Source organism: Chiloscyllium plagiosum, unplaced genomic scaffold, assembly GCF_037043375.1.
Source record: "Chiloscyllium plagiosum isolate Xiang-an unplaced genomic scaffold, Cpla_swu_hap1 HiC_scaffold_34, whole genome shotgun sequence".
Taxonomy (NCBI): Eukaryota; Metazoa; Chordata; class Chondrichthyes; order Orectolobiformes; family Hemiscylliidae; genus Chiloscyllium; species Chiloscyllium plagiosum.
The window spans coordinates 26,822,994-26,836,016 of NW_028270172.1; the positions used below are offsets into that span (position 1 = coordinate 26,822,994).

At 41.8% G+C, this 13,023-nt stretch overlaps 1 protein-coding gene across 2 annotated transcripts in view; it reads right to left on the bottom strand.

Annotated features, from left to right (window-relative positions):
- Positions 1 to 7,900, bottom strand: part of znrf2b (zinc and ring finger 2b) — a 207,704-nt gene extending 199,804 nt beyond the window's left edge. Inside the window, exon 1 of one of the 2 annotated variants that reach the window (XM_087978568.1) lies at positions 6,351 to 7,900. In XM_087978568.1, coding sequence (XP_087834694.1) covers positions 6,351 to 6,831 — 481 coding nt within the window. In that variant the 5' untranslated portion in view covers positions 6,832 to 7,900. The remainder of the gene's footprint in view (positions 1 to 6,350) is intronic. The other variant, XM_043719277.2, reaches the window with a different exon arrangement.
- Between the last annotated feature and the right edge of the window lie 5,123 nt (positions 7,901 to 13,023).

A 13,023-nucleotide genomic window follows, 5' to 3' on the forward strand; every position in this document is an offset into this window, starting at 1 on the left:
ACAAAACCCTCTTAAAGAAGGATATGCTTACCATAGAAGCTGTGCAATGAAGGTTCACCAGACCGATTCCTGAGATGGTCAGAGTGTCCGTCAACAGGAGATTGTGGAGACAAAGGCAGACATTCTCTCTAGTTTGGAGCACTAAGGGCTGATCCCATTGACATGCAGAATTCTTACATAGCTCAGGAGGGTAGATACAGAAAAGATGCATTCATTGGCTGTGAGGATTGGTCTAGAACCAAGAGACATCGTCTCAGAATAATATTTTTTTATTCATTCATTTATTTATTTTTTCCCATTCAGGAGATGGTAAATCCCAGAATACTGAGATCTGTGAAAGCTCAGTCATTGCGCACATTCGAGACAAAGGTCAACAGATTACTCGTTTTTAAAACAAAGGCAATGGGCAGAGAATGGGAAAATGAGGTGGGTCTATTTGAAAGGCAGAACAGACTCGGGGGCCTGAATGGCCTCATCCTGCTCCTATTTCCTACATTCCAATATTGTTAAGAACAACTTTAGAATACTTGGCCTGAACAGGAAGTATCAACCACTCTTATCAAGTTTTATAATTCAAACCCATCATCGAACCATAGAATGAAACAGCACAGAAAGTGGATATTTGCCTGCACCAACTGTTTGTTGGAGCTATCCAATTTAGATCATCCTCTTAGTCTTTTGCCATTGTACTGTAATTATTTTCCCCCTCAGGCTTTTATCTAATTATTTTTTGTATATCATGATTGAATCTGCTTTCACTTCCCCTTCAAACAATGCATTCCAGATCAGAAGACCTTGCCATGTTATAAGCAAATGTTTCCTCTTGTTGTTGCTGATACCTTTACAAAGCATATTCAATTTGTATCCTCTAAGTAGTAACCATTTTATCACTGGGATTTTTTTTAATTTACTCTCATAGCAATTAATGGTTTTGATAGTCTCTAGCAAATCTTGTCTTAGCCTTCTCCATTCTAAGAACCACCGGTCATTCCACACACAAATAAAGAATATCAAATTGGTGCCATTCCAGTAAATCTCTTCTGTTCTTTCTTCAAAAGACTTGGCATCCTTAATAAGGAGTGGTACCCAGAATTTAATAATACTCCAGCTAAACCCAACTGGTATTTTAGAAAGGTTTAGCATCACAGCCTTGCTTTTGTACTCTGTTCCTCTGCTGATAAAACCAAGGATTCCATGTGTTTCACAACTTGTTTTACCATGCTTAAAATTTGTGTACAGTATGTACACCATGAGGTGGCTCTTTTCCTGAGTCCTCTTCTAAGACTGTACTATTTAGTTCATAACTCATCCTTCAAACCAAAACACACACAGCAGCATTAAATGTCATTTATTCATTTCACCAATCAATGTTCTCCTGAAAGATTTTGCTCTCCTCCTCAGTGTTTACTACACATTTGATTACATTTACTACATTTTCATCATTTGAAGACCTCCCCTCCTCCTTTTACTCCCATACTTCCTAGATACAGGAACAATGGTGGAGAACTTCCAGGTCCTGGTTGCTGCAAATCAGGAGTCATTCTCAGCTATTGAAAGTTGCAAGGCAGAGATTCCAGGGTGTAACTTACACTGGAACTCCAGTCTTCCTGTCCACCAGAAATGGCTCCATGGGGACTTGGCAATGAGTAAACCAGGGGCTGGTTATCCAGGACATACCTAGTTTTTTGTTTAAAACCCGGAATGATATAATGCTGTTCTCAGTAGGCATGGATGCAGTTGGAGAAACTAGAGTGAAAAATTGATTAAAGATTAGCTTTAAAACACTTGTGAAAACTGAACTGAAGGTAGACCTCAAAGGTACAGTTTTGTTTCAACTGTGCATTTCCTCTCAACAATTGAACCATGCTGAAGACACAGAGGAAGCTTCCCACCATAGCTGATGTAAAAGCTAAGAATGCAATTTAGAATGCAGTTAACAGTATAAACTACAGCATTGTTGCTGACAGGAAGATCTGGGCTATTAATCTCCCTATCGTTCCTTCCTTGAGCCAGTGACTGTAATCAGTGACTACAGCATTCTCCCTTTCTGTTCCCTTGCACAATTCATTACTCTATAACCTTGCCACTAATAATGATGCTTATAAATCACTAACCTTTTCCAAAAGACAACTAAAATTAGGAACAAAATGCTAACCTTGCCAATGTTATCCAGATCCCATCAATGAATACTGCAGAAAAAAAAGCTGCCTGGAAATGTGCAAGTGTGACAAAACCTAAGCACTTCCTCATAGAAGTGCCCAGCCTCCATTCAGTGTTTACCAATAGACAGGCCAACTGAAAGCTGGCAACAACTCGTGACTGACCCCATATCCCATTACTGCAGGGCATGTGTTACTACACAAGGGGTTCCTTATCATTTTCAACAGCTGTCAAACAACTATTAGAGAATATTCACAGAACTACAATAGATTCTTGTATTGAGAATTCATCACCATATATATTAATAAACAGCACCATGTCACCAATAGTTACAAATTTGAAATACTGTGCTTACACAGTCAAAATACAGCAGTCGTGCAACTCAGCCAAAATCATCCTATTTGGTATGACAATTATAATGAAGTTGTTCGTTGATAAGAAAAAGTTAAGCAATAACTTCTCTATCATCAACTCAAGTTCACTAAAGTTTGTTTAAAAATGACAAGCTTTCGGAGCACTGCTTCTTTTTCACCTGATGAACGGGTAGTGCTCCGAAAGCTTGTGATTTTAAATAAACCTGTTGGACTATAACCTGGTGTTGTGTGACTTCTGACTTTGTCCACCCCAGTCCAACACCAACATCTCCGTATCAAGTTCACGAAGCTATTGTAGAAGTATTTGTTTTCCAACTATCATAAAATAATCAGGTTTTGGATGGTGAGGGTTTAAAAAAAACTGAAAAGTCACATAGCACCTAACATGACATTATTTCTGAACTTGCAGTCAGAGTTACATCTATTACAGCAACTCTGACAGGAAAGCATCAGTTGTCATTTAATTAATATACACTTTCATTAAGTGCTCCCCAACATTTACCTTTGTTTGTTCAAGGATCTTTGATGCAATGGAAATAACCTTTCAGCTCTTCAAATTGGTAACAGGTTTTTCTTTGTGAAGACTTTGCCCCCTTTTAAACACAATTTCTGTTTTAAACCAGGCTTGCTTATCAGTCAGAACTGTAACTTCCTCATCCAACAGTTTATTACAGAGCAGTGGAATTCCCCTGCTGTTAGACCAGTTCTGAAAATAGTTTGATTCTCAAAGTCAGTTCAGTTAAAAGACTAATGAGTTCACCATCCTTCTCTGACCTCTACCAAAACAAGCTGAACAGATTGAAACATTGGATTGTACTGATGCCCTCTTCCAGAAGGGGACCTGGTGGATATGTTGAACTACTAAATAAATTCATCCCTACCTTTTGAGTAGGCAACATTAAGAAAGCAAAGCTGAAATGTTTAAGAAGTATTTTTAATGATAAATTAAGAATAGGTAGGAAAATGAGCAAAAAGCGAATAATTGCATTTTCATAACAATAACAGAGATCTGGCTCATAGAAAAAAGAATAAGGAACTGAATGATCACTTTCAATAATAAAGACTACTTAACAGCATAAGACACCATCGTGCTGAGAGCAGTTTATCAGCATTGAGGCAGGTTTGGCCAACTAATAGACCACAAGAGTTCAGATCAAGGAAGGAGGCAGTTCAAGATGGCATTTGTATCTAGTGAATTGTTACAAGGATCAGTATTGGGGCCATTGATATTTACGATATATATTAATCACTTGGGTGAGAAAAATGAATGTACTACAGCCAAGTTTTCAGATGACACAAAATGGATGGGAAGGTAAATTGTGAGGATGATATAGAAGTCAATAGAGGGATATAGACAGGCTATATGAGTGGACGTAAACTTGGCAGGTGGAAAACGTAGGGTTATGCACTTTGGCAGGAAGAATAAAGGAGTTGAATGCCATTTAAATAGGGAAAGGCCAGTGAAAACTGCAGCACAGAAGAATGTGGAATGTCCTAGTACATGAATTACGAAAAACTTGCATTCACATTCAGTGAGTAATAGGGAAGGCAATTAGAATGTTGGTCTTTATGTCAAAGGGAATGGAATTAAAGTGACATCTTGCTACAATTATACAGGGCACCAGTGAGAGCACAGCTAGAATAACATGAACAATTTGGCTGTCTTAATATATTAGCACTGGAAGTAGTCCAGAGAAGCTTCACAGGTTGATCCCAAATATAGAGGGATTTTCTTAAGAGGTGCGGTACAGTAGGTTGACTTGTACTCATTGCAATTTAGGAGCATGAGAGTTCTTATTGAAACAAAGAAGACTCTTAGGGGGCTCAAAATAGTTGAGACGTTGCTTCCTTTGTGGGAGAATTGAGTTGCAGAGGGCATAATCTCATAATAAGGCATACAATTATCTCATAATAAGACAGAGAGGAGGAGAAATTTCTTCTCTCAAGGGGACAGTAAATCTACAGCATGCTTTACCGTGGATGGCTGTTGAGGCTGAGGTGTTAAGTATATTCAAGGCTGAGATATACAGATTTTTAATCGGCAAGGGAATCAAGGCCTATAAGGATAAAGCAGGAAAATGAATTGAGGGTTAGTAGATCAGCCATGATCTCATTGCATGGCAGAATTTCCTTGATGGGCTGAACGGCCTACTTCACTCCTTTGTGTAATTCTAGCTTTTTACTTTCATTTTGTTTTTAAATCAAATTCAAATATTCAAACGGCAATGATGGGATTTGGCACACATTTCCTGGATCTCTAGCTCAGGGCTCCTGCTGTTCCAGGATCATAACCGTTGCACAACCTACTTAATGGAACCTATTTAAAAGCTGGAAGTAAATTACTTCACGACAAAATTAGTCACAGGTACATATTTCAAAATCTTCCCAACAACTGTCCACCACAGGAAGAATAGAGCTTAGTGGAGACTGGATGTCTCCCTGCAGAGAGGACATAGGCATGTGGAAGTCCCCCTCTGTACTCCTCCTCATATATAATGGGAAAATATGACAGTAACCTGGTGTCAAATTGTTCATCAATCTTCCTGGTTATAGTGGCTGAATGGTTCGATATCTCCAGGCAGAATAGTGGGGTTGGAAGAAATTCATAAGGAACACAAAGAAAGATAAACTATGTGATAAGCACAAAATTGATATACTTTCAGTCATGTGTCTCTATGGGTTTTAAAATTCCCAATTATCCTTCTTACCCAATTCTAAATTGTACTGATGCGTGAACATCCTGACTAGTCACATAGTGAGACTTTCAGCACTAGAGTGGTGAGCTATGTAATGGGAGCTGAACACATTCAAGAACGACCACAGTGGTGCCTGGAATAGTGCAAACTTTGCTCAACTGATCTTGGAAAAGCTACTGAGATGAGGTGTTGGTAGGAGGCCATGCGATTCCCCACAGAAAACATCCTGACCATAGAGATCCCTCACGCTCAGAGAGGAACTGATTGACTCCACACCACGCCTGAGGAAGGGGCGAGTGAGGGAGCAGGAGTCAGCCGCGTTACACTTCTTTATGATGTCAAGCTCCTCATTCATTTGGCCGAGTTTATACCGAGGATTCACTGAACTGGCTTTGGGTAAAGTGACTATATAAACACTCAGGCGCTGCAAATTGCTTTCTCGAATCAGAACCCGGTAGTTGAGTAAATAATGTATTGAGGAATAAGCAACGCGTGCCGGTGGGAGTTGTGAAAGTCCCTCGCCGTAATTGCTCAGCACAGAATCTCCCTCCATATCAGCCAAAGCGGGGGAACAAAGACATGTTTTGAAAACACAGATGTAAATAATAGGAAAGGTGCTACAGAATGAAAACAAATTTGTCTGCGGTGCAGGTGAAACACTTGGGGAACTGGGGGCTCCTCACAAAAGCACGATCGCTGTCCGGATGCAGGAGAGCCACGCAAGAGTTCACCTATTGACAAGGCAGTGCTGGGCAGCGTAGAGAGCCTGATTAATCTCTAGAATTCATCATCTAATTTCGGAAAGGGGTAAGAGCCGGGGAATCCGCGTTGAGTGGGAGGTATGGAACCTATTAAAATTGGGCTGAAATGTTTCAATGTTTTTTTAAAAAAAAATATCAATAGGAAATCCCTCTTCCACCAGGGTCCCAATACAAGGGAGCCGTCGGTTTGTGAAGAGACCTGTCTGCACACCGTTCAAAATCACACAACACCAGGTTCAATTGGGCTGTTGGACTTATAACCTGGCGTTGGGGGATTTTTAACTTTGTCCACCCCAGTCCAACACCGACATCTCCAAATCATGTCAGCACACCGCCCGCGTTTCTAAACAAGCGCTTACCTCCGAATAAGTGCGGCGACAGGTGAGCGGGCAGCGAGCCGATGAGTAAGCGGGGAGCTGAGCCGTGTCCTCCCGGCCGCTCGGGCGTCCTTTCCTCCGGGGTGCTGCCCTCCGACTCCTCCTGCGAGCTGCAAGTTCCGCCGCTGTTGGGGATGCTGACGGACTGGTTCCTGCCGCTGGTGGCAGCCGCTGACCTGAAACCACCGGCAGCCGGAGGTGGGACCAGAGGGGCAGGAGGAGGCGGCGGGGAGACCAAGTGCAAGCGGCCGCTGGGGCTCAGAGCGGCGGCGGCGGCCCGACCGCCGGAGGTCGCGGCCAGCCCGGAGCTCTGGCCCGAGGTAGAAGCGGCTGCGGCTCCCGCTCCTCCGACCGAGCGGCTGCTCCCGTTGCTGCTGCTGCTGCTGGTGTGCGAGGGCAGATCGGAGCCCGAGTAAGCCCGGGTGCGACCGCTCGGAGCCGGGCTGCTCTGCTTTGCCCCCATGGGGGTGACCAGGAGGAGAGAGGGGAAAGGCAGGCGCTTCTCAAATCGCTCTCCAGCAAACTTCTGAGCCACTTTCTTCCGCTCCTGGGTCCTTCTCTTCCCCTCCCCTCCTCCCCCAGTAAAGAAAGAGATTCCCAGTGTTTCTCTCGAATCCACCGCTTGTTCTGCTGATATTCTCCACAAATAAAAGAATTTAAAGCCAAAGCACCCGGATTGTGGGTGAGAGAGATGAGGTACAGAAAGATCCCAGTAAGGGAAGCGAGTCGGCTTCAGCGGATACCGTTTCTGCAGCCCCTTGTGCAGATCCGAAGCGGCGTTGCAGACAGGGAGAAAGGTTCAGCAAGTGGCCCGGGGCTGAGTGTCCCGCAACCGGCGGGAGTGCCTCGCTGGCTCCGCTCCCGATTCAGCTCCGGCTGCCGTTCCTCTGGACTGCTGCTGCCCCGCACTATCCGCCATCTCAGCGCTAAACCAACAGCATGGCAATCAGAACAAAAACAAAAGTGAGCTGTTGCTTTTCCTTTCTTTGTTTTTCTCGCTCTCTCTGTTGCTTCACCTATTTCCTCTTCCCCACCCCTGTTTTGCCTTCCTCACGCTCTGGGAGCTCCTGGCATGCTGTTCGACAGGGGGACATCCAAACGCCGACACACACGCATCATTAAAGTCCAGAGGGCGGCCACATTAACACCGACACACATTCACAACAGACACAGAGACTTACTCAATGACTGACTGACTGGCCACCCCCTTCCTCGCGTCAGGGCACGTCACAAACAGCAGGAAGAGATCACACAGTCATAATGAGAAATAGAGAGAGAGAGGAAACAATACACAGATATCACGGTTAACAATGAGAAACAGAAAGAGACAGGGAACAATTTACTGAGACCGCACAGTAACAATGAGAGAGAGAGAGAGAGACAGGAACAATGCATACAGATCACACAGTAACAGTGAGAGAAAGAGAGACTGGAATCGAGACCATACAGCAATAATGAGAGAGACAGGAACAATACATACAGATCACACAGTAACAATGAGAGAGAGAGAGGAACAATATATAGAGACCACAGTAACAATGAAAGAGAGAGACTGGAATCGAGACCACACTAATAATGAGAGAGACAGGAACAATACATAGAGATCAGACGGTAACAATGAAAGAGAGAGAGAGGCAGGATCAATGCACAGAGATGACACAGTAACAAAGAGAGAGACTGGGATCGAGATCACACAGCAACAAAGAGAGAGAGAGACTGGAATCGAGATCACATAGTAACAAAAGAGAGGGAGACAAGGCACAATATATAGAGATCACACAGTAACAAGGAAAGAAAGAGATTGGAATCGAGACCACACAGTAATAATGAGAGAGAGAGACGAACAATACATGAATATTACACAGTAACAATGAGAAAGAGAGGAACAGTGCAACGATAACACATTAACAATATACAGAGATCATGCAACAATAATGAGAGAGGCAGATAGGGGACAATATACAATGATCACAGTGACAATTAGGAGAGAGATAGAACAATACACAGATCAGATTGTAAAAATGGAAAGGTAGATATGAACTATCTATAGAGATCACGGTAATAATGCGATACAGAGATAGGGTACAATACAAGAGATCAGACATTAATAAAGAGACAAAAACAGAACAATATACAGTGATAAAATAGTAACAATAAGAAATAGATAGACCGAATAAGATCACAGTAACAATGAGAGGGAAGAGGCAGCACGGTGGCACAGTGGTTAGCACTGCTGCCTCACAGCGCCAGAGACCCGGGTTCAATTCCCGCCTCAGGCGACTGACTGTGTGGAGTTTGCACATTCTCCCCGTGTCTGCGTGGGTTTCCTCCGGGTGCTCCGGTTTCCTCCCACAGTCCAAAAGATGTGCAGGTTAGGTGAATTGGCCATGCTAAATTGCCCGTAGTGTTAGGTGCAGGGGTAAATGTAGGGAAATGGGTCTGGGTGGGTGCGCTTCGGCGGGTCGGTGTGGACTTGTTGGGCCGAAGGGCCTGTTTCCACACTGTAAGTAATCTAATCTAAAAAAAATCTAATAATACAGAGATCAGACAGTAACAATGTAAGAGAAAAAAATGTAGACAGATGACAATACACAGATCAGACAGTAACAATGTGTGTGTGAGAGAAATGTGAGACAGGGAACAAAACACAGAGATCAGGGAGTAACAATGTGTGTGAGAGAAAATGTGTGACAGAGAACAATACATAGAGATCAGAGAGTAACAATATGTGAGAGAGAAAATGTGTGACAGGAAACAATACACAGAGATCAGACAGTAACAATGAAATTATGACCTTGATCAATGCAGACATCACAAAGTAATAATGAATGAGAGAGACAGAGAACAATGCCCAGGTCACACAGTAACAGTAAGACAGATAGGGAACAGCATACAGATGATCACACCAAACAATTAAGGTGAGACATGGAACAATACATTGAGATGACACAGTAATAATGAGAGAAGAGAGATAGAAAGAATGGGAGTATAGCACAGGTAGACAGAGTGGTGAAGAAGGCATACAGAATGCTTGCCTGCATTAACCAGTTCATAGACTATCAGAGCAAAGAAGTCTTGTTACAACTTTATAAAACATTGGTTAGGCCACAGATCGAATATTATGTGCATCTCTGGTTTCCATGCTATTGGAAGGAAATGACTGCACTGCAGAGAGTGCAGAATGGATTCACCTGGATGTTGCCTGGAATGGAAAGTCTCAGTTATGAGGCAACACTAGATAGGCTAGATTACGTTTCCTTGAAGTAGAGGAAACTGAGAAGAGATCTGATTGATGTCTACAAAATTATGAGAGGTATAGATACTGAATGGTGACAGAGTGGCTAGCACTGCTGCCTCACAGCACCAGGGACCCAGGTTCAATTCTACCCTCAGGTGACTGTTTCTGTGGAGTTTGTACATTCTCCCCATGTCTGTGTATGTTTCCTCTAGATGCTCCGGTTTCCTCCCACAGTCCAAAGAAGTGCAAGTTAGGTAGATTGGCAATGCTAAATTACCTATTGTGTTCAGAGATGTGCAGGCTTGGTGGATTAGTCATGGGGAATATGGGGTTATAGGATAGGGAATGGGTCTGGGTGGGATGCACTTCAGAGGGTTGGTGTCAGCTAAATGACCTGCTTCCACACTATAGGGATTCTATGATTCTAGACAGAGTAGATTCTGAAAATCCTTTTCCTTTGGCAGACATGCCTAAGACCAGGGGGCATAAGTTTATGTAGAGGAGCAAGTGGTTTAGAGGAGATCTGAGAAATAATCTCTTCACCCAGATAGTGGTAGAAACATGGAACATAATGCAGATACTCTTGCAATGTTTAAGAAGCATCTGGATGAGTACTTAAAGGCATAATAGGTTATGGATCAAGTGCAGCTAAGTAAGATCACTGTAGTTTGAGGTTTGTTATTCAGCATATACAAATGGCCTGTTTCCATGCTCTATGATGCTGGTAAAATATACAGCAATCACACAGCAATAAAGAGAGAGAGATGGAACAGAGAGAACAGATAGTAAAAATGAAAGTTAGACTTGGAACAATGAACAGAAATCACACAGTAACAATGAGAGAGAAGAGACATGGAACCATGAATAGAGAGATCAGACAGTAACAGTGAAAGTGAAACATTGAACAACACACAAAGATTACATGGTAAGAAGTAAAGAGATAGACATGGAACAATACACAGAGAGGTCTCAGAGTAACAATCTGAGTGAGACATGGAGCAACACAAAGAGAGATCACACTGCAATAAAGCAAGAGAAAAGTGTGCAACAATACACACATCCCACAATAACAATTTAAAAGGCAGACATGGAACACTACAAAGAATGGTCACATTGCAACACTGAATGATATAGATATGGAATAATACAGAGAGAAGTCACATTATAACAATGAGAAAGTGGCATAGGACAATACAAAGAGTGATCAGACAATTAAAATAATAGATTTGGAACAATATACAGAAAATTACACAGTAACAATCAATGAGATACAAGAAGGACACGCTGGAGATAGATCACAAAGTACCAATGAGAAAGAGAGTCATGGAACTTCACAAAGAGAGTTCACAAAATAACAATGACAAGGATAGATACGGACCAATACAGAGAGAGATCACATAGTAACTGAGAGTGAAATGTGAACAATACAGAGGGATTGCACAATAGCAAAGATAGAGGAATAGAACAATACACAGAGACATAATACAGTAACAAGGAGATTGAGGGGACATAATGCACATGGCAATCACTAGTAATGATAATCATAGATTATAGCATCCCTACAATGTGGAAATTGGCTAATTGGCCCAACTAGTCCACATTGACCCTCTGAAGAGTAACCCACCCAGGCCCAGTCCCCTACCCTATTACTCTACATTTACCCCTGACTAATTCCAATAATCTACACATCCTTGAACACTGTCGGGAATTTAGCATGGCCAATTCACCTAACTTGCATATCTTTTGGATTGTGGGAGGAAACCCATGCAAGAGTGAGAAATGGAGCAAAAAGTGAGACAAAGAGAGTCAATTCTCACTGTAACACTAAGTGAGAATTGACATGGACCAATATACAGAATGGTCTCACAGTAACAATGGACAATACAAAGAAATACCAAACTGTAACAATAAGGTAGATGAACATAGAGCAATTGACAGAGATGTCATAACATAGCAATGAAAAGGAAACATGGAACAATACACAGATGGATCACACAACAACAATGACAACAACCACAGTGAAATGTGGAGCAATACAGCAATACAGTAATAAGAGTGAGATGTGGAACAGTAACACAGGATCACACAGTAAAAGTGACAGAGATACAGAACATTACACAGAGATTGTGAAGTAACAATGAGAGTGTGAGAAGTGGACTAGTACACAAAGCGAGCACATAGTATCACTGAAATACACAGAAATAATACACAGAAATATCAAAAAGTAACAAATGGAGAGACTGAGGTAGAAAAATAAACTGACAGATCACACAATGAAAATGAAAGTGAGACATGGAACAACACAAAGTATCAATGAGTGATGTAGACATGGAACAACACACAGGGACCACACAGATATTGTGACTCTGTGATATTTGTGTATTGTACAATGCGAGAGAAAGATGAATCACACAACAGCCATTTGTGAGATAGTCATTGAAAAATACACACAGAAAGCACACAGTAGCAATGAGATTTAGAACTGGAACAACACATAGACAGATCATATAGTAACAATTTGAGAGATAAAAATGGTGCAACACAGAGAGATGACACAGCAACAATGGAAGGGAGACATAGAGTATAGGAAAAAATAAACAATGATATCACACAATAACAATGGGAGCATGACAGACAAAAATACCCCGGGATCACACAGTAACAATCACAGAGTGACAAGAAATAATACACAGATCACACAACAATAAAGGATGAGTGTCAAGGAACAATACAAAAAAGTGAGTGATATGTGGGAAAATACACAAGGAAATCACCTGGTAACAATGACAGAGAGAAACATGTAACAACACACAGATGGATCACACGTTGACAACGACACATGGGACAATTAACAGAGAAACAGTTAAAAAGTGACATGGAACTATATGGGGAGATAACATATAGTAACAATGAGGATGTGACAGAGAAAAACACACAAAGATCATAGTTACAATAAGGGAGAGAGAGAGACATGATCAAATACAGAAGTCAAAATATGACACTGAGTCAGAAGAGGAAAAACACAGAAATCATACAGTTACAATAAGAGAGAGAGAAAGAGAGACATGATCAAAGACAGAGGTCACACTGAGTCAGAAATGGAAAAACACAAAGGTCATAGCTCCACTACAAACCATCCTCCAGCCCAAAAAATATACACTCACCATCGCCTTCTGTTTCCTATCGCTCATCCAGTTTTGTATCCATGTTGCTTCTGTTCCTGTTATACCATGACTTATAACTTCCCTCACAAGTCTGCTGTGTAGCACAGTATCAAATGCTTTAGATCAACAACATTATTCGCATTGAGACATGATGTTACCTCTTCAAAAAAACTCCAGCAAGTTAGGTAAACATGATTTCTTTCCCCATTAGAAATCCATGATGACTCTTCTTAATCAACCCATCTATTTCAAT